We start from the raw sequence: 20,058 nt of genomic DNA, 5'->3' as shown, positions 1-20,058 counted from the left end.
GAGTTGATGCTTTGTTTACCGTAAGGAAACCACACACGGGTGCATGGTTCCTCCAAAAGATGGTACATGTGATAAACGAGCGTCAATGTAAACCTGCCCACTCTTAACCACTCGCCGTGCTGCAGAGCTGCGCAGCCGTGCCATTAAATGCTTTTTCAAAGAAGAAGGGGTTTCAGTTCTCAGCAGAGCAGGTTTATGGGTATAAATAAATATCAACATATGCTCTGTACTGCAGAAAATGACGTGGGCACCATCAGTGCTGCCCAAAGAGATGTCAGCATCTTCTCTTTGCTGAGTTTTAAATTTTATGACACTATCATGTCTGATTTCTGACAAATCAACTTCTAAATACCAATCATACCAGGGCCTTAATCACCTCTCAAACAATCGAGGGTGGCAGGGGACTATTTTCAACGTACGCCCAACTCAACAGGGAGTCTGGGACCAACTTTCCTGACAAAAACAAGGAAATATGACCACATTGCTCCGGCTCTGAAATCCTCACACTGGCTACCTGTCACTCAGAGAAGTGATTTTAAAATCCCGCTGCTTGTCTATAAATCACTCTGCATGTCAGCGCCCAAATATATCTCTGACACGCCTGTGACATATGAACCTTTGACGACCCGAAGGACACCCGGGGCCGGCCTACTGACCGTCCAAAGAGTTAAACAAAACAATAATCTGAAATAACGTCCCAGATGAAAATTCAAGAGATGACTCAGACCACTTTTAACTCAAAGTTAAAAATGTACAGAAGAAAAGGGCAGGTTTTATGAGTTTTTCTTCTTCCTGCTCCTGTTTGTTCACAGGATGTGAGGAAGTGTAAAGAAAAAATGCATAAAGACTTTTTGTTGTTTTTGGAAAGTACACACAGAAGTACACACAGAAATGAGCAAATAAACCAAATATGAATTAATAAAAATGTTCCTTTTTTTACACTGTCTATTCCAAGCGGTAATGACTGCAAACTTATTTTAAACTTGATTTAAAAACATTTTAAATCTTTTTTTTTGCACCCCCCGCCTGCACTTTTGCTATTTTTAATGATTTTTTTATATTTTAAAAAAAAGTAAATATTTGAGTGTTTAATTTGACCTTTTATCTTTCATTGTTAATCTGTATCCTTTATTATGTTTTTATACTTTATTGCTCTGTGAAGCACTTTGAATCGCCATGTTATATAAAAAATGCTGTACAAATAAAGCTGCCTTGTCTTGACATTTGGGTGAAATTTTGTCATAATTAGCGCATGACTGAGTCCAAGCGGACAGACGGACCGCCCGAAAACACCTCGTTCATCACCCATTAATGAGACCATATTTGAACATGGTGGGCACTATTTGACGGGACTGCAGGGTTCATCTGACAAACCCAGCGGCCTAAACTATTATGAAAGTATACATATACTTAAACATACACTTACATATGATCGGAGAAAAGCTGCAAATATTGATACTTTTAAACATAAACTAAGCTCATCTTTTTAGTTTTGTTTTACCATCAAAATTTTATGGTTTTCTATTCTTGTAAGATACATTTTTGCCTGTTTTTATTTGCTGTTCTTGTTTTTGTTTCTTAAACTAACAAACGTTAAATTGCATTTGATTTGTTTGGAAAGTGCTATATAAATAAAATTTGACTGAACGATTAATTGATGCCTCCTCTGAAGCTTTCAACAGCATCAAACAGTTTTCCTCAGCAACTTCATTTTGCTCGTCATCCTGTAACTCAAGTATGAATCTTTACTGAAAAAAATCTATTTAAAATTATGTTGCGTTTACAAAACAGCACATCAGCAACATCTAGTGGCCACTTTGTGTCATCGAACACTACAAAACTCTTAAATGTCCACATGATGCAGAAATATAGTTATCAAATAACTACTGAATGAAAAAATAAGGTCTGAGATATTTAATTTATAAACAGTATCCGTGTTGTGTCGAACAGAAGAATAAATGTAAAGGACAGAAGAAGACAAAAACATTTACAGACAAACAAAAAAAAGGGTGCACAAGATTTCGGACACCACCACCATCCTCCATCTACCACTCAGTGCTGACAAAGCCCCACAGCTGGTCGCTTACGTCATTTCGAGATCTCGCAGAGGTGTCGATGTTGATGGGAGTCGCCAGGTCTGCGCCGTAGTGCACTGCAAGAGGAAAAACACCGAAAACCTGAAGCCCCGTTAACAGACACACAAGATTTTATAACGACAACAGAAAAAAGTGGTACCTCCTCTTAAGATGTTGGGCTGGGTGTCATATTCCCACTTGATCTTGGAAATTAGGTAGTACAGCTGAGACACGTATCTGTGGAGGGAGTACATCAGTACAAATACATCAAACAATTTGCAGAAAAACCCCAAAACGTAAATATTGTCAGAAAACGGAGTGTAACACAGATGATCTTGTTTGTCTCATCTGATCGCAGCGGTGAAATTAAACTAACATTTACTCAGGTACTTTTCTTTAGTATGAATTTGAGGTACTTGTACTATACTGGAGTATTTACTTTCAGTGCTGCTTCATATTTTTACTCGGCTACATTTCAGAAGGAAAACCATCACACTTTTTACTTCACTACATTTATCTGACGACTGAAGTTTTTTTTACAGGGTAAAATTTTTGCATGAGGAACATAAGAAGACTTTATAAAATATATTTTGTTATAATTTAAAGTAAAATAGGTACAACTGCAATCGGTTAATTCACATAAATTAAGTGCCCACTATTTTTTATAAACATTCAAATCTTTTTGTATTTATTCTTAAATAATTTTGATTCTCGGAGGGTGTTTCTTCTTTTTACGTTTTATTTATTATTTATTTAATTTGTTATTTATATTATCTATTTTTTGTTTGTTTTATTTTTAGATGTTAATCATTTATTTAATTTATTTTTTTAAAGATTTTTATGCCTTTGGGTACTTCTACTTGTAATACTTTCAGTGCAATTTCCTGATTATATTTACTTACTCTTACTTAAGTCACATTTTGAATGCAGGACTTTTACTCATACCACAGTATTTTCACAGTGTAGTATTAGTACTTTAACTTAAGAAAAGGGTCTTCCGCCAGTGTCTGATCGTGTTTTTTTAATCGGCATTCAAACAAGTACCCTTATGTGAGGGTATCTGGTTTATTATTCTTGCTCCTTGTCTCCAGCTCTAGCTGCTTAAAGTGGAGATTTGAAGTTAATTGCGTATTAAGAGACTCTTAACACTCACACTGCTGACGGGATGACCTCGGTCGTGTCTTCATCCACCTCGCTCTGCAGCGTCTCCAGCTCGTGTTCGGTGTTTCTCAGACTGTCCAACTCTCTCTGCAGGAATCTGAAGGACGATTAAGGACGCTAACACAAAAAAAAGAGCAAATAGAGCCGGACAAGTTTAATAATGACACTGAAAAGACTTTCTGGTGAACCCAGACTTATAAAAAGATACTGTAACTCTGAGTCGGTCATCTGGCCCTTGGCTGTGTGCTGCCTCAGCTGCTCCTCCAGGCTCTCCAGCTCCCTCTCCCTTTGCTGCTTCTCCTCCTCCATGTCCAGCAGCCTCTGGCCCGTACTCTCCTCAGTCTGAGCCACATCTGATGACGAAGGAGAGACAACAAAGAAGAAGGAGACAAAGAGAAAGGTGAAAATGAGGGTCAGAGGGTCCGTGCCTGAAACACTAAAATTTGGAAAGTTTAATGGGTGCATAAAGAATTTAATTTGGTAACTTACTGCTAACGTCAGACACCGCACATATAACTTGGGGTCGACCGATATTGGTTTTTCAGGGCTGATACCAATTATTAGTAGTTATTGAGACTGATAAACCTGTTTTAGCACTGATATGCATTTACAATAAACTCCAACACAAAACTTTGTTTAAATGCCCAAATGTTTCATCAAAACTGAGACTTTTAACATCATACACAGCAAGTTCCCAACAACTTTATGAAGTCAAGTGGAAATTTAAATAAAAAAAGAATAATTAGAGCTTTCTCCTATGCTGACTCTTTATTTGCACTTTTTAGTTATTTAATTTTATCGGCAATCATGACAATAAAACGCTGATACATAGAACTGTCAAAATACTAAATATCCGCCACAGTAATCAATCTTAGATAGTCTTATTGGTTTGTTTTTGGATGCAGAAATGTTGTTTTATTGCATAACTTCCGTAACAGTGTCCCCTACACTACAGTGAACACCGAGTGGCCGAAAAGAAAAAGAAACAACGGGTTAACCCCTGCTGCTGACTGATGACATGCTTTGGACTGATCTCGCAGTTTGACACGCAGCATAATGCAGTGCGTTTAGTATCCTACTATTATCGGTAAAATATATATCGGCCAAAAATGTTATAATCTGAGTTTTCGGTATGATGTCATAAATCCTGTTATCGTGCATCTACTTTTAACCTAAACTGTCGATGACAGGTAACGCCAAAATCTTCCTCATTTAAAAGTATTAATACACTGGAAAAGTATAGAGCACTGACAAATGAAAAAAACACATAATGAAATGTCTGATTACTTGCCTTTTAAAATCTGTGTCAAGATTTTTTTTGTTTCAACATGTTGATCAAAAAGCGCCTGCTGTTCATCTCTCACTCGTCTCAGTATCTTCGGTTGGCTGCTGTTGATGAAATCCACCAAAACCTTCCCGGTCTCCTCCAAGTCCTGAAATTTATGACCTTGAGCCATTGTGGGTCCACTGGATGCTAGAAATCAAATAACAGAAAGATTCAACTAAAAATACTGTGTATTTTAGCTTAATATCAATATAAAAATAAATTATATAAATTATTCCTCTATTTATTTTTTTACATTTATTTATTTGTCTCCAAATTTATTTCAGTATTTATTTGTTTAGTTATACTTATTTATTTGCTTCCACATTCATTTCTTTATTCCTGTTTTTATTTATAAATTCATTTATTTATTTCCATGTTTATATTTCTTTATTTCTGTATTTATTTATACATTTCTTAATTTATTTTCATATTTATTTATTCCTGCATTTATTAACAACTTTTTATTTAATTCAGGGTGTATTTCTTTATTCTTGTAATTTATACTTTTTCTTCATTTCTTTCATTCCTGTACTTCATACCATTATTTATTTATTTCCATTTTTATTAATTTATTCCTGTATTTATTTAGCCACATTTTTTTTGTTTCCGAGTTTCTTTATTTCTTCATATATTTAAACATTTATTTATTGGCACATAAGTAATTTTTCGCCCTCTACATACATTTAACATCAATAAATGTCATCTTTAATACGTTACCGGAAAACCTGAAATACGTTACAACACTTTTCTTAATAACTTAATTTCAGCGAACGTATATGACTTTCCAACGCTGAAATTTTAGCTGCTTTTTAATTTAACATTTATAAAAAACACACAAATGACTCTAAATCAGAGGCGAAAACGCCTGAAAGCGCCGCCGTTTTGTTTACAACCGTAAACGTTACAACGCGGCAGCTAAACTGCGATCAAACGAGCCTGACACCGGAAACAGGCCGCAAACAATACCGTCAACTCCTCACATAACCGGCAAGGACAACTTTTGCGTTAAAAATAAGCACATTTTGTCAAAATAAAGCATGAAAACTCACCGTGTGGCTCTTCACCGCGATTCAAACTCACACAGCGAGCCCGCCTCTGCGTCTTCTTCCGCTCTGCTCTTCTTCTTTGGTCATCGGCCGGTAGAGAGCAGAGCACACGTGCATACCGCCACCTGCTGTACAGGAGTATCGGCCACACTTAACCCTTTAGACCCTGGGTAGATATCAGTTATGTTGTGCGGTTTGCAGATGCCTTTCACAAACATTTTAACCTCTGGAATCTAATAAAAATAATTTCTCGTGAAAACATGGGGAAAAGGCAATGAGCAACTTGGCAATAATTGCCTGAAAAATTGCAAAAAAAAAAAGTAAAAGGCAACAAGAAATTGACTTGAAAATTAGCTGCTGGGAGATTAGGTATGATCAAAAATAGGGAAAATGTCTAGAAAACTATATCTATAGTCTATCTAGTATTTTTAACTTTTTTTTTAAATTTCTTTTTTTAACATTAGTTTTTTGGGGGTTTTTTTGGTCGGCATCTATTTTGTTGTCTGGCTTTCAGATGCCTTTCACAAGTATTTTTTCCCAAAGAAAACATGGGGAAAATGCAATAAGCAACTTGGCAAGAATTGCCTGAAAATTAAAAAAAAATAATAAAATGTAAAAGGCAACAAGAAATTGGCTTTAAAATTAGCTGCAGGGAGATCAAAAAATAGGGAAAATGTCTAGAAAACTATATCCATAATCTTTTGTTACATATTTAGAATTATGTTACAGAAAAACAAGTATTTTTAATTTTTTTTAAATTTTATTTCTTTTTTAACATTATTTTTTGGGGGTTTTTTTTGGTCGCCATCCATTTCGTTGTCTGGCTTTCAGATGCCTTTCACAAGTATTTTTCCCAAAGAAAACGTGGACAATGCAATGAGCAGCTTGGCAAGAATTGCTTGAAAAAAATTGCCACAAAATAAAAATAAAAAAATGTAAAAGGCAACAAGAAATTAAATTAAACAATAGCTATAAGGACATTATTAGATATTATCAAAAAAATAGGGAAAATGTTACAAAAAAAGTATTTTTATTTATTTTTAGCAGTTTCTTAAGGTAATTTTCTTGTTTCCTTAACTTTATTTTTTATTTTATTTTTGCTTCTTTTCCAATTATAATGTAATTTTTAACTAATTTCCTATTGTCTCATTACTCATTGTCCTCTTTTCATATTTTGAAAGAAATCATTACTTTGCTCAGGTTTGAAAGGGTTAATATTATAGCAGTCACAGGGGGTCATTTTTACTGGACTGAAGTGGAGACGTGCCGCCTCCTTTAACAAGCATGGCCGACTGACAAAACCAGAAAGAGCGAGGCATGTTTGTCTATAAATCATGCTGTTAAAATACAAAATTTGTGTTGAAACAGCTTTAAAGGTGAACTTTAGATGCTATTTCACTGATAAATGCCAAAAAATCAAGGAATTAAGAGCTTTTATTTTGGATTTTTTTTAAAAAAAAACAAAAAACATCCATTTGAATGGACAGTAGATCTGAACATCACAGTAAAATATATGGTAAAAACAGTTTAAACAGAAATACTGCTCAGATTTGATTTTCTAATGATACAATCCACTTTAATTTCATCTTATTAATGAGGTTCACAGAATATTCTCCTCTGAAGGTTTTCTATATACTATTTTCAGAAGAAACTTCAGAAATTAGGGATATTTTGAGTCAGAAAACCTCTGTCTGCAATGAGTTCCCCCAAAAATCTTAAAATGTGCAGTGAAGTGTGGACACACGGGTACAACGTTTACCATTTTTATTCAGTCATTTATGTATTTGTGACACTGAGCGGCGTCATGAGATGCAGATGTGAATTAACACATTTTTAGAGTACAATTTATTTATGATTCACGTCTGCTCTAATCTGGAAGGACAGTGTGCTTCCTAATGTAGCTTAAATTTGGAAATACCAAGAAGAAAATAGACATCTTAATAGGAATAAAGCATCTGTTTACTCTAAAATCCACAACTGCGCATTAGGACAACTGTAGATTTTAAACTAGCAAAATAAAACAGGGCAATATTATGAGGAAAAAAAACTCATTTCTGGGATTAATGTCACAAATTTATGAGAAAAAAGTTGGAAAAATTGTGTTTTGTGTTTTTTGGGGGTCAAAGAACCACATCTCTTCACTTTGGATCAACCTCATCACACAGATGCTGCAGCCCGCCGTGTATTTCGCCTGCAGTGGACGAATTTATCAAATTATACTTTGCAATTGGATTTTGCAATAAAAAAAATCCTCCGGATTTTAGCCGACAATCAGCAGATTATCATCAGCATCAGGACTTTTATAGAGACATTGCCCTCCGTTTTTTGTATTTTAGGTTTTCTTAATGCTATTTACAAAAGCCCTAAAATGTTGTACTTTGACCCCACAAAAAATATACATATTTTTCTAAAAACTTTGAGATATATAAAACAAAGAACCAGACTTTTTTTCTTGCAAATTTGCAACATTAATTTCTTAATATTGCCCTGTTTTTTTTATACAGTGGCCCTAATATGCCATCTCAAGTTTGTGAAATACAAATATGAGTGTAGCTAGAGAAATAGATTTATTTTATCAAACTAATAATCTCAATTGTTAAACAAATTAACAATTACATGTAAAAATTTTAAATTCACATTTTTTTCCCCAAAATAATAATTGTAAATTTGAGGCCGTAAAGCACTCAGAGTGTTTGAAAGTGAGTTTAATTTTTAGACCGTAATAATAGACTGTAATCGTGTCGGCGTCTCACTCCTTTTTCTTCTGCTTCTCTTTCTTCACCTGCTCTTTCCGTCTCTGCCTGCCGAGCTGTCTGAAGAACAGTCTCTTGGGGTTCAGACCGTACGCCTTCAGTCTCTGTCTGCTGAACTCCCGCCCGCCGATTTTCACGCCGTGGCTTCCCGATGCCAGGCGTCCGCCGGCGCGCTTGTGCTTCTTCTTGGACCATTTTGGCCGTTCAGTTCTGGTTTTCACCTCGTCAGATTCACCTGCTGCTTCCACAGCGGAGAGCTCCGTCTGCGGCTGCTCTTCACGTTTCATCTTTTTCTTGGGGATCAGGACCTCGTCCTCCTCGTCCTCTTCTTCGACCGCCGCCTCCCTGAGCGCCTGAGCGAGTTTCTCGTCTGCAGAGTCCACGACGGCGTCTCCGTCCTCTGCTGCTCCGTCTCTCGTCTCAGCGTCCTTCATGCGATCTCTTCGCTTCTTCCCCACTTTGGTCTTAGCCTCCGTCAGCTCTCTGTCCTCCCTGAGGATTCAATTCACGTACAAAAATGTTACTTTTTGCTCTGTTTAAGGTGAATTTACAGTCAGAAAGTGCAGCTGATTATTGATAAACTTACTCAGAATAAACAGAACTCAGGACTTCTTTCTTTTTCTTTTCATTCTTGGCTTTAATTTTATAGTTTTTCAGATCGCTCATCTCCTCTTTCTCAGACCTGAAACAACAAAAACAAACGTTTTGAGTAAAATAAGCCAAAAAAAAAAAACAACACAACAGTAAGAATGACGGACAGCGCCGTACCTGAACATGCACGTCTTCTTCAGAGAGCACCACTGGTTCAGCTCTTTGTCGTCCGCATTCAAAATCTGAGGAAGAAACAGATTATTAAATTAGTTCAAATCAGCGTGTTTTTGTGAAACACGTTTGGTTCATTTTTGTAACACTGGGTCGACTTCTGAAGGCCTTTACAAACAGGGGGCTCTTTTCTGTGCAAGTTATTTACGTGTTGATATAATTTTTTTGAACTGAACATTTATAACACAAAAAGCAAATAGTACGCAGCAAAAATGTGCCGCTATTTTGTTTTATTTCTTTAGAAAAATGGTCAATTTTTCTGAGCTTTGACACCAAAATGTACATCATATTACAACAGTACCCTGAATTGTATTTAGGAATCATGTTCCTAACAAATTCTTCCCCCCAAGACATTTAAATGGAAGTTCAAACTTTGGCAGAAAAATCTGGCAGAAAATCAAGAAAACCCACAAAAGAAGTCAAAACTGAGCACAATTTATGTGGTTAAAAACTGTCCAAAAACAACAAAAAAAAATTGCATCTAAACCAATTTTTTAACAACAAAATTCTATTTATCATAATTTAACGCCGCTGAAATGTGTGGCACTTTGCACGATGTATTACGAGTAAACTGACAAACACACACGCACACACACCTTCTCTGGATCTTCTGTACGCCCAAACAACAACAAGCCGACCTGTTTAGACTGTCAACGTCAAACTTCTACTGAACAAACTAACAACTTTCACTAATTGCCGTTGTATTCTGCATTTTCGTGTCAGACATTTGTCACAGCCCGCTGTGTGTGAAGGCCTTTGGAGTTAAATTTTAGCCGCTGTGTGGTCTGCTCAGAGAGAAGATTAATTCGGGGTCATTCCCTGGTCAGAGCTCGTCCCGGAGGAAGAGCAATACCAGATCAGACACATCAAAGCTCATCACTGCAGCATCATCAACCACATCCCCAGCATCCTGCAGCACATACGTCCAGCTCATGTTATTGATTTTATATATATATATATATATATATATATATATATATATATATATATATATATATATATATATATATATATATATATATATATATATATATATATATATATATATATATATATATATATATATGAATTTATATAACAACTGACCATTCTCTAAAGCCCGCCTCCTAAAAACAGCTGATGTGTCTGAGGCTGCAGTCAGAGATATTCTGCATTTAAAGAGCTTTGAATGGTGTTTTTTCTAAACTTCCAAAAACCATCAACAAAAACATACAATTATTCCAAAATTTTGTTAAAACGAGATCAAGACAGTGTTTCAAATGAAGTCATGGAGCTACGCTTTGCTTCATTGGCCACCTACAGCTGATATTTATTTTATTTAACCAAATTTATTTTTATTTCTTATATATGTGTGTGTGTGTACATATATATATATATATATATATATATAAATGTTTGTATTACCTTTCTAACCACCATCACTACATTTTTATTATTATTGCTACCATTATATTAATATTTATTATTTGATAATATTATAATTATATTCCTGATTCAAATTATATTAAGGCCATGTTTCATCCATTTTCCTTTTTCCTGTTACTCTGATATCATACTTCACACATATTTTTTAATGTTATTGTATTAAATGTTATTGACTGTATTTTTATTTTTATGTGTTCTTATGTTTTGTATACATGAATTTGTTTTGTTCGCTTTATCACCACTACAAAAAATAAATGCTGGTTGTTATATTAGCTGACAACGAGACGCCACTTTTGTCGAAGTCACCGTTTCAGTTTATGAACAGTAATTTTGGAGGCGGGGCTTAGCGAATGGTCAGTCTTCTGCAGATCTGCTGCTCTCACCTCATCAGTCGTCAGGCCGAAGTCGTTGGCCAGGACCTGTCTGTAGCGGAACCTGCAGGGGAGGTCGCCGATGACGTCCTCGTAGTCCAGCTTGTAGTACTCATCCAGGTACTGCTCGAAGGTTTTCTCCTCTGAATACAAACAGCAGACGATAGAAGACAAACCATCACAGAAAGGCTTTAGCAGCAGGAGGTTCCTGTCCCCGAGGGCGGGCCGTTGTAAAAACTTTCAACGTTTGATTATTACATCAAAATAATACCTGGAGTTACCACTTTTTACTGTAAATGACAACAAAAAAGTTGACTCTAGTAAGAAATGAACCGTTTTCCTCAAACTGAAAAACACTCAGCTTGTAGTTACTGCACTCTGCTTTTTTAGGAAACAATTTATACAACAAGCAGTTCAAGCAATCTGATTGGTCCACAAGACATTTAGCACACGCTCAAATTTGCATGACAGCACGCCTTCCTCGTCACTAAAAGAAATACTTTACTCCGCCGGTTCACGGCTGTTGTATAAATCATGTGAATATCATACCAATGCAAGCGGAAAACGACAATATCAATTTACATCAATGTCACAACATCGAAGAATAATCAGTATAAGAACAATCAAATCTACAAAAAAGACGTTAAAGTCCACCCTCCCGCCGTGTGCTTTGATTTAACTCATGCTGCCTCTGGGCAGGAAATTGCACACAGCTTGTCAGACACTAGCGGCTCCATTTTATCATTCATGAACAAACATTATGTCGGTTACATTGTCGTTTCGCCTTTTACTGAAGCAGTACAAGTTGGATTTGGTGCTATGATGCGTCAGCAATGGTTGCTATTTTAACTGCCAAAAGGTGTCTTAATAATAAAGCTTGTTGAGAAAATCTGCATTAAACTGTATCAGTTTAGACTCTAACAACAGAACCAGAATCGACCCAAACTTACGTGGATCAAACACAGGCTTGTGTTTGGTTATAACTTCTGCAAAGTGAGACTTTTTCTTCCTTTTGCCCATCTGTGGCAGATCCTCTTTCTTCATCTTCTTCCTCTCTTTAATCTTCTTCTTCTTGGAGGCGGTCTGCTGGGTGGGGTCGTAGTCTGCGTCCATCTGTCTCGACAGGACGCCGTTTGGTGAGCGAGTTTCTTTTTACCAGAACAACATCCTAAGATGAACGGATGCTTTCAGGAAAAATACAGTCTACTCACAATGAAGTTTTCATCGTCACAGTGGGGCTCGGAGGCGTCGTACTCCTCGCCATCATTCTCTTCTTCACCATAGTCGTCCTCTCGATCCTCGCCGGTCCACGTGTCCCAGTTCCAGTGCTCTGTCACACACAAGATGCCAGACTGTTACATTTTTAGACTGGACATTTTCTTTATAAATTCCCAGTCACACAATAAAACACTTAATTTGGCATATTGATGCAACAAAAGTATTGAAATGCTATGAATCTTTCCTACATGATTCCTTTAAACTTATAAAAAACTTTGAATCTTAAGCGACTTACAGTGATAGAAGTACTACTGCATTCATATAAATATGCAGGTTTCAATAGTTTCATCATAACATGAAAAAAAGAGGGTCTTACCCTCAAATTCATCATCGTCGTCGTCAAACTGAGGTTTCTCCCCTTCTTCTTCTCCGTAGTACTCGTCTCCGAAGAATTTCTGCAAACAGGAAGGAAAAAAAATGAACACGAATGTAACGAGAGAACAAGAAAGTGTGTTTTCTTGGTTGATGGCAGTCTTCTTATCAAATGTTGGCAGGTTTAAACCTCTAATCTGACTGATCAGGACGAGTCTAATCAGCAGAGCACAGTCCTCCTGTGTGAGCTGGGTCCGGACATCTGCTGGTAAAATCCCACAAAGACGTTTTTCGTGCAGGAGGGCACTTTTTCCCAGAAGCCTAATTAGTCAAACACAACACACCTGTGGTGGCTCTCATTAACACGTCACAGCACATCTGAGTGCTGTCAGAATATTCGATTTATCGACCGGAAAATTCACGTGAACGCACCTTTTAAATCTGAGCAACATCTGCACATGCCACCCAAAATCTGAAAATAAACATTTATTAGGACACAAATGTTTTTTAATGATTTAAATTTGGTCAGTAAAGTCATTTTTTTCTCCATGGTAACAAAAATGTTCTTTTCAAGGTATGATAGTTCGAAATGTACATAATAATAAAAATAATAACTTTCTTGATATAGCACCTTTAAAAACAGAGTCTACAAAGTGCTTTAACAAACGAAGCAGAGCAGAGAATCCCAGAAGTGAGAAATTATTAGAAAGAAGACAGATGATAATGACAAATTAAGATTAAAAAAAGATTTTAAAAAACAAAACTAACAAAAAAGGTGATGCTTAAAATGTATTACTGCATCACAAAAAGGTGCACTGAAAACTCTGGGACTTAAAAGAGGTGCAACAGCGCCACCATCGTAAAAACTCTGTAACCATGAAAAACTGCAGCTGTCCTGCAGGATCATGTAACCGTGTGTTGTTTGTTTCCATGTTTGCATAGCAGTGTGTGTGTGTGTGTGTGTGTGTGTGTGTGTGTGTGTGTGTGTGTGTGTGTGTGTGTGTGTGTGTATTCGCTCACCTGCATGAGCTGGTCGTGCTGTTGTGGATCAAATTCTCCCTCGAGGTCGATCTGACTGAAGGCCAGCTGCTCGTTTCCGGTCAGCTCCTGCAGCATCTTCAGCTTGTCCATGATCTCGTTTCTCTTCAAGTTCTTGAGCTGCTTCAGCTGCTCGCGCTTCTGCTCTTTCTCCTGAAAACGCCAAGAAACAAAAGAAAAGCAGAAAAAGTGTGAGTTTATTTCGATAATCAGTGATATTATGATTTAATGCTGAGAAAAGGTTAATAATAGATATTTTTAACGTGATGCACACCTTTTCCTTCCGTTGTTTCACTTCTTCTCTTTTGCGTTTCCTGCGGTCGTCTTTGGCGCGCACGGACGTGGCGATGTTTCGGGGGTACGTCTTGATCTGCTGAGCGTCCGGCTCCTCAAAGCGGAAGTTGTAGTTTCTCTCAAAGTCCTCCTGCCGCTCTAAGAAAGTCTCCCCCTCCTCCTCAGAGTCCTCCACGTCGTCCTGGACCACTTCATCGTAGGTCGGGATCCTGAACACATCAGGAGAGTTTGAACGTTTCTTTCACTTCACAGCTCATCAGAAAACACAAACATCCTCACGGGCGGCAACGTACCGATCATCATCATCGTCCTCATCGAGGTAGCCCTTATTGAGGAGGAAGTCTCTCAGGAAACGCTCCTTCTCATCCAGCTCCGGGTCGTTCCAGTAATCCCGCAAGTATTTCTGTCTCAACACAAACCAGCGTCATCACTGAGCAAGCCTCAGCGATGCTCAACTTACGGCCTGCGGGCCAAATCTGGCCCCCCAACTACTTTCTGATTCATAAGAAAAATAAAGCAAATCAATGTTTTTGTACTTTTAGCAGATATAAAGTGCCATAATGCATAAAACAGCATCGACATAGAGCTGTTTATCAAAAAAAGTGCCACCGACAGAGGTCTGAGCTAAGACCCTAATGTCCAAAAATCCTAGAAATTACCTGAAATCCTAAAAACATCCTAAAATCCAAGAAATATCCTAAAATCCTAGAAATATGGTAAAACCCTAAAAATGTCCTAAAATCCTAGATATGCTCTAAAATCCTGGAAACATTCTAAAATCTGAAAAAAATGTCCTAAAATACTAGAAATGTCCTCAACCTCGACAAACATACTAAAATCCTATAAATCTGCTAAAATCCTAAAAACATCCTTATATCCAAGAAATGTCCTGAAGTTCTGGAAAGTCCTAAAATCCTATAAATTTGCTGAAATCCTAAAACCTTCCTAAAATCCAAGAAATGCCCTGAAATTGTAACAACATCCAAAAATCCACGAAACGTCCTAAAATCCTACAAACGTGTGTAGGCTGCTGAGACTGGCCCCTGGCCTCCTGTCATTTTCCAAAAGTGGCCCCAAACAAAAAACTCTTATTATTCTCTCATCATGATATTTCGGACACACTCACCATGTCCTTCACGTCCTCCGGTCCCTCGAGGTCGGTCTGTCCTTTCAGCCACTCCACGTAGTCGGCCTCCTCTTTATCCTGCAGACACACAGAGGAGCACAAAGTTTATCCTGATCTTTGATACTTTTTTATGTCTCTATTTCATGATGGGACGCAGCAGGTAACGTCCTCTCACCTTCTCTTCCTGTGTCTTCACCCTTCTGGTCAGCAGCTCCGACACCCCGTCCCCCTCACCGTCCTCGTCCTCGTCATCTTCGCTGTCCTGGACGAACTTACGGAAGCTGAGGAGACATTTATGTTTCCATTATTAGCCTGTTATAGAGATTATTATTATCAGGGAGATGATGATTATTATTATGATTAAAACTGCCAGACACATTCAGACTGTGGGTCCTGTTTTTGCTTTGGATCCTCTTACGAGTCTGACAAAAGTTTGAATTTAAAGTCTTTGTGTCTCACCTTTCCTTCAGCTCCCGCTGCTCCTGAATGTAGCTCGGAGACGCCGCTCTCTTTGAAAGAAAACAGCGAGGATTAATAAAACATCCGTCACTGGTAATAATCATTATATTCTTGTGGTCAGAAGCAATTATTTGGTAACAGGGTCTACCTCCATTCTCCTGGCAGCCTCCTCGTCATCACTGTCGTCGTCATCCTCATATTTGCTGCAAAATAAAAACAGAGAACATCAGGAGTTGCGTTTCAACCCAAAGTTTTCAGGACTTTTAGTCTCAGAAACGACTTTTCAGGGAATTTAAAGGCTCTTTCAGCCGGCTGTTATCTGTTACCACCGTGGTCTAAAAACCTGTGAAGATTTGGCAAATTAGCCCACTGACGAATAAAACAGTAGCAGTAACAGGCTGCTGGAGGTTTAATGAGTGAAACATTGCCCACTGGTTTAATAAAGAAAAAAAAACAGTGAAAAAACAGTGAGAAAATGCTCCTATATTTAGTCTCTGTGCTGCATAGTATCACTGCAAGTTAGATAATATGTAATAAAATAAATGCAGAACAGGAAAATAAAACCTAGAGCGTCTGTCTCCACTGTAAATCACCTGCTGTTTTTATTCGTGCCCTCGAATGTATTTTGCCATGAAACAATCTGAAAATAAAGTTTTACGTCTGTTTCACAGCACCGCAGCGCTGTTTCTCACTCTTTCTCTCTTTAGCTCTGACTTTTTTTTTGTAACTCTGTTTTTATTGGTTTATATGAACATAAAAAAGGCAAAATAAATGAATTGATTAATAAAGAATAAAAAATAAAACAGAATTGACAAATGAAGGGTAATTAAATAAATAAAAACAATAAAATAAGAGTAGAAAATAAGCAGAGAAGCGAACAAAAAATACATTCTGTAGACACGGGCATTAGATCAAAACATACCCACAACATGTGGCTGCTAGTTAAACTACATTTGTGACAGAATCACTGTTTCCCGATTTGAAGGCTTCATCTGCACATTTCTGGAGCTATGTGGCTGCTTCTGATTTAGTGCAGAGAGCGCGTGTTTTCCCTTATATCCTGCACAACGTCAAAAATGTATATATTCATCGCCTGCCGAAATGATATTTTCAAAAACCTGATGGTGTCTCTGCACACCTCAGCCCTCCTAAAAACAAAGACGGGGGCCTTTTCCTAAGTTAAGTCCTTTACCGTGACGTAAAATCCAAAATGCAATTTCTGCCAAAGTGGGACTGATTTCCAAATCTGAGACACAAATGCACAGCCCAAAAATCTGACCGTGCAGCAGTTTAACATGTTAAATGATTTCACATGAGCAGGTCACTCACCCCTCCTTCTCCAGAATGACTTTACGCTCATAGTCCTTCAGAAACATGGGCTTTATTGCCTTCTTTGAAGTTGAAGGTTTCTCATTGCTGGTTGATGCACCTGAAAAAAGTGTTTTTAAGTTTTTAAACCTTTTCAAATGTTTAAACCTTAAGCATATTAATTTGATTTCTTTTGAGAACATGAGGTGAAAAACCAGCGAGCAACCTGGCAAATAAAGTCTCGCCAATTACAAGAAATTAGTGGATTTTGAAAATCATGATTTATTTAATTTTTTAAAATTTTTATAAATTAATTATATTTTTTAATGCTGTTCTGTTGATTGTTTGACGATGAAAAAGACCATGAAAACAGACAATTAAGTTGTTGTTTTTTTAAATTATTACAGAAAACTCCAAATGTTAAAATGCCTTTTTTTTCTACAGCACGTCATGATAAACCTTAAAAAAACTCCTAAGCGTTTCAGCATCCAAACCTTCATCAGGGAGTCAAAACAGTTAATTTTGACTCTGAGTTTTAACTCCCTGACGAAGGTTTGTGTGCCAAAACGCTTAGGAGTTTTTTTAAGGTTTATCATGACTGTGCTGTAGCAATAAAAGACATTTTTACATTTCAAGAGAGTGCCTTGGAGTTTTCTTTCTGATTGTTAAAACCTGGTTTATGCCCACCCAAAGAGCACCTCGCACAGACTGACTTTCAAGTCCAGGAGGCGCTCCTTTTCTTGCAGTTTTGATTATATTTTTAGGTAATTTTCATGTACTGATTTCTGGGCCATTTTTTAGTTGCTCATTACCTTCTTCCCATGTTTTTGCAAGAAATCAAGCCAATTTGCACAGATTTGAAAGGGTCGAATATGTCTCAGAGACCAAATAAGAAAAGTAAACTCACCTTGTGAGTAAAACTTGGCATCTGTCTGATAGATTTTGGGGTCTTTCTTCTTCAGCAGAGACAATGTTCTGTAAAAATCCCTCTCAGTTTCAGGGTCCAGCTCCTGAGAGGACAAATAAAAGTCAGTCAGTTAACGTATTAAATAAATTAAACATTGTCAGGACTTTGTTATCTTTTGGATGCTGTCAAGAAAATATACTAAACTTTTAGGATATTAATGTAATTTTGAATGTTTTCGAAGTTTTAAATTAAAGTTGCAGGATGAAATTTATATTTGCAAACTTGCTTTTAATAGCTTATCAGAGTGTCTAATTTCACACGTCTAATTTTACTTGAATTCATATTTTTATCGACTATGTGAATAAACTATGAATAACAGAGAAGAAACAGGGATGCTGACCACTTCACTGTCATCAGAGCTGGACTCAGAGGACTCGCTGTCATCGCCTCTGTCTCCGTATCTGTCCTTCACTGCACAACGACACAAAAAACACACATATTAACCCCAAAAAACACCACTAACTCTCAGCAGCATAAACACGTTGTGTTGTTAGCCTGAGGATTAGCCGTTAGCCGTTAGCTCGCGCCCGACACTCACGTCTCTGCAGTTCCTCTTTCTGTCGGTATTTCTCATATTTCTGAGCGAACTGGGAGTTTATTTTTAACTCGTCTGACATGGTTTTAAATTTAAAAAAGATAGCTTTATGTTGAAATTAAAACTACACCGGTTAAGCTAGTAACGGGAAGTCATCCCAGCTGCTGCATGCGCGTGTGTAAAGATGAACCACGTGGTTTCCGGTGCACACGTCATGCGCCACATACACTGTCCTCGAGGAGGCGCAATAATACTAATTTAGAGTAATTACGGTTTGATTAACGGCGCTCCCCAATTAATCAAATATTATTAATTTTATAAACCCCCAGGGCCTGCTTTAATATTACTTTTCAAAAGCACGCTTTAAAAAATAGTATACTAATATTATTATTATTGATAATATTATTATTATTTTCTATTTTCATTGACTTATTTTTTTAAACTAGCATCAGTCCTAATCAAATATTAATATCAAATACTCGTATTCTTTCAGAATTTTAGGTCTGTTAATGCCATTTTTTTTGCCATGATGCAAAAAAACAAAACAAAACACAAAAATGAATTATTTTCAATATACTACATGCGAAGTAGTAGTAGTATTAGTTGCTGTTTTTTTTATTATTATCACAACCAGGGATATATCAATGATTAGCAGCTACATTTTTTGATACATTATTATTTTTTGTATTTTTTTTTACATAGTGTATATAGATTTTATACTGTTATGTTTCTATTTTATCTATTTGGTATTTTGTAATACTTTTACCCTATTTAGCACTCAGTCATTTTTTCACATTTGCTTTTCTCTTGCTTCTGACCCGATGTGGAATTAATAGTGTTATCTTATCTTATTCAAAAATAATGACAAAACTGTTGAATACAACAGGGTGAATTTAGACAAATAAGGATAATTCAGGATTCTGTTTTTTTTGTTTTTGTTTGTTTGTTTTGCATCTCATTTCCCATTTCTTTTTTTCCCATTTTGAAGGCATAAATTACCTCCCAAAATAATGAAAAAACACAGTGATAAAGATGCTCTGAGGGGACAAAGTTAAAGAGGATGTGATTACTTCTCGTAAGAGTTTGATGATACTGGGAATATTAAAAAAAACTCCTCTGTGGTCAGCTTGGATCAAATATCATTAGTTGCACTATTGGCCAAGCTGTTGTCTGGTGAGTTGTGTGCGCCTCCTAAATGGGAGTGGTCTCCAACAAAACACAGTCGAGCAAAGGTCTGCGACGGTCCAACTGGCTGGTTTTGTTTATGTAGGATCAGGTGAGCAGTGGTGTCGTACCCCCACACTTTGGCAGATCAAACATTTGGTTAAAGTTGTTGAAGCCATACTAGGAAATTTTATCTGAATTAATTCATGTGATTGTATAAAATGGGATGATCATGCCATGTTTATTCTACACTGAAATGTACACCGAGAAATACTAAATTAGCTGCAACTGTAAAACTGTTTATGAATGAAGCTGAGTCATATGTGGATTAAAGTAAATAACTTGAAATGTGCAGAAATCAGAAAGAAACATCCTCAGTGAACTGAATATTCAGGCTTTGTTTCAATCTGAAAAACACATCTGAGAGGAAAACATCCAGCAGTATTTATTCTGTTCATCTGTGATACATCATGATACAGCCTGTCTAATACGACCTTTTTTAAGGTTAAATTAATGACTAATGATGTCGAGGGATTTGGATGAAACTTTTCTTAGAAAACAAAATGTTTTCTGCAGAAAGTGCTGGAGCCTCAGTAA

General features: G+C 36.8%; 2 protein-coding genes and 1 non-coding gene across 3 annotated transcripts; all 3 read right to left on the bottom strand.

The window, feature by feature from the left end:
* Positions 1-1,899: 1,899 nt before the first annotated feature.
* Positions 1,900-5,742, bottom strand: spc24 (SPC24 component of NDC80 kinetochore complex). Its single transcript, XM_042505798.2, has 6 exons — positions 5,613-5,742; positions 4,528-4,710; positions 3,445-3,589; positions 3,229-3,333; positions 2,236-2,312; positions 1,900-2,152 (listed from the first exon to the last, which is right to left on the bottom strand). The coding sequence occupies exons 2-6, from the start codon at positions 4,691-4,693 to the stop codon at positions 2,046-2,048; spliced, it is 600 nt and encodes a 199-aa protein (XP_042361732.1). The 5' UTR covers positions 4,694-4,710; positions 5,613-5,742; the 3' UTR covers positions 1,900-2,045.
* A 1,614-nt stretch (positions 5,743-7,356) lies between these two features.
* On the bottom strand, positions 7,357-18,503 carry kri1 (KRI1 homolog). The gene is made up of 18 exons (XM_042504963.2): positions 18,301-18,503; positions 18,103-18,173; positions 17,703-17,805; positions 16,817-16,916; positions 15,636-15,690; positions 15,488-15,537; positions 15,204-15,309; positions 15,029-15,106; positions 14,196-14,305; positions 13,883-14,111; positions 13,591-13,761; positions 12,575-12,653; positions 12,192-12,310; positions 11,931-12,093; positions 10,993-11,123; positions 9,131-9,195; positions 8,949-9,044; positions 7,357-8,854 (listed from the first exon to the last, which is right to left on the bottom strand). The coding sequence occupies exons 1-18, from the start codon at positions 18,377-18,379 to the stop codon at positions 8,359-8,361; spliced, it is 2,301 nt and encodes a 766-aa protein (XP_042360897.2). The 5' UTR covers positions 18,380-18,503; the 3' UTR covers positions 7,357-8,358.
* On the bottom strand, positions 9,970-10,069 carry LOC121957333 (Z30 small nucleolar RNA). Its single transcript, XR_006106751.1, has one exon. It is a non-coding gene; the product is annotated as a Z30 small nucleolar RNA (small nucleolar RNA).
* Positions 18,504-20,058: the final 1,555 nt, after the last annotated feature.

This window comes from Plectropomus leopardus, chromosome 18, assembly GCF_026936395.1.
Source record: "Plectropomus leopardus strain MGB_pleo_1.0 chromosome 18, ASM2693639v1, whole genome shotgun sequence".
Lineage (NCBI taxonomy): Eukaryota > Metazoa > Chordata > Actinopteri > Perciformes > Serranidae > Plectropomus > Plectropomus leopardus.
This window is presented reverse-complemented; position numbering and strand designations above follow the sequence as displayed.

What these genes read in the sequence shown, in the direction of transcription:
- spc24 (XM_042505798.2), bottom strand. Translation starts at nt 4,693, where the DNA reads ATGGCTCAAGGTCATAAATTTCAGGACTTGGAGGAGACCGGGAAGGTT. An exon ending in CTTGACACAGATTTTAAAAG is followed by an intron (nt 3,590 to 4,527) that starts GCAAGTAATCAG and finishes CTTCGTCATCAG; the next exon opens with ATGTGGCTCAGACTGAGGAG. An exon ending in GAGGTCATCCCGTCAGCAGT is followed by an intron (nt 2,313 to 3,228) that starts GTGAGTGTTAAG and finishes CTCCCTCCACAG; the next exon opens with ATACGTGTCTCAGCTGTACT.
- kri1 (XM_042504963.2), bottom strand. Translation starts at nt 18,379, where the DNA reads ATGTCAGACGAGTTAAAAATAAACTCCCAGTTCGCTCAGAAATATGAG. An exon ending in AGGCTGCCAGGAGAATGGAG is followed by an intron (nt 15,538 to 15,635) that starts GTAGACCCTGTT and finishes TTTCTTTCAAAG; the next exon opens with AGAGCGGCGTCTCCGAGCTA. An exon ending in GAGGACGATGATGATGATCG is followed by an intron (nt 14,112 to 14,195) that starts GTACGTTGCCGC and finishes TGATGTGTTCAG; the next exon opens with GATCCCGACCTACGATGAAG.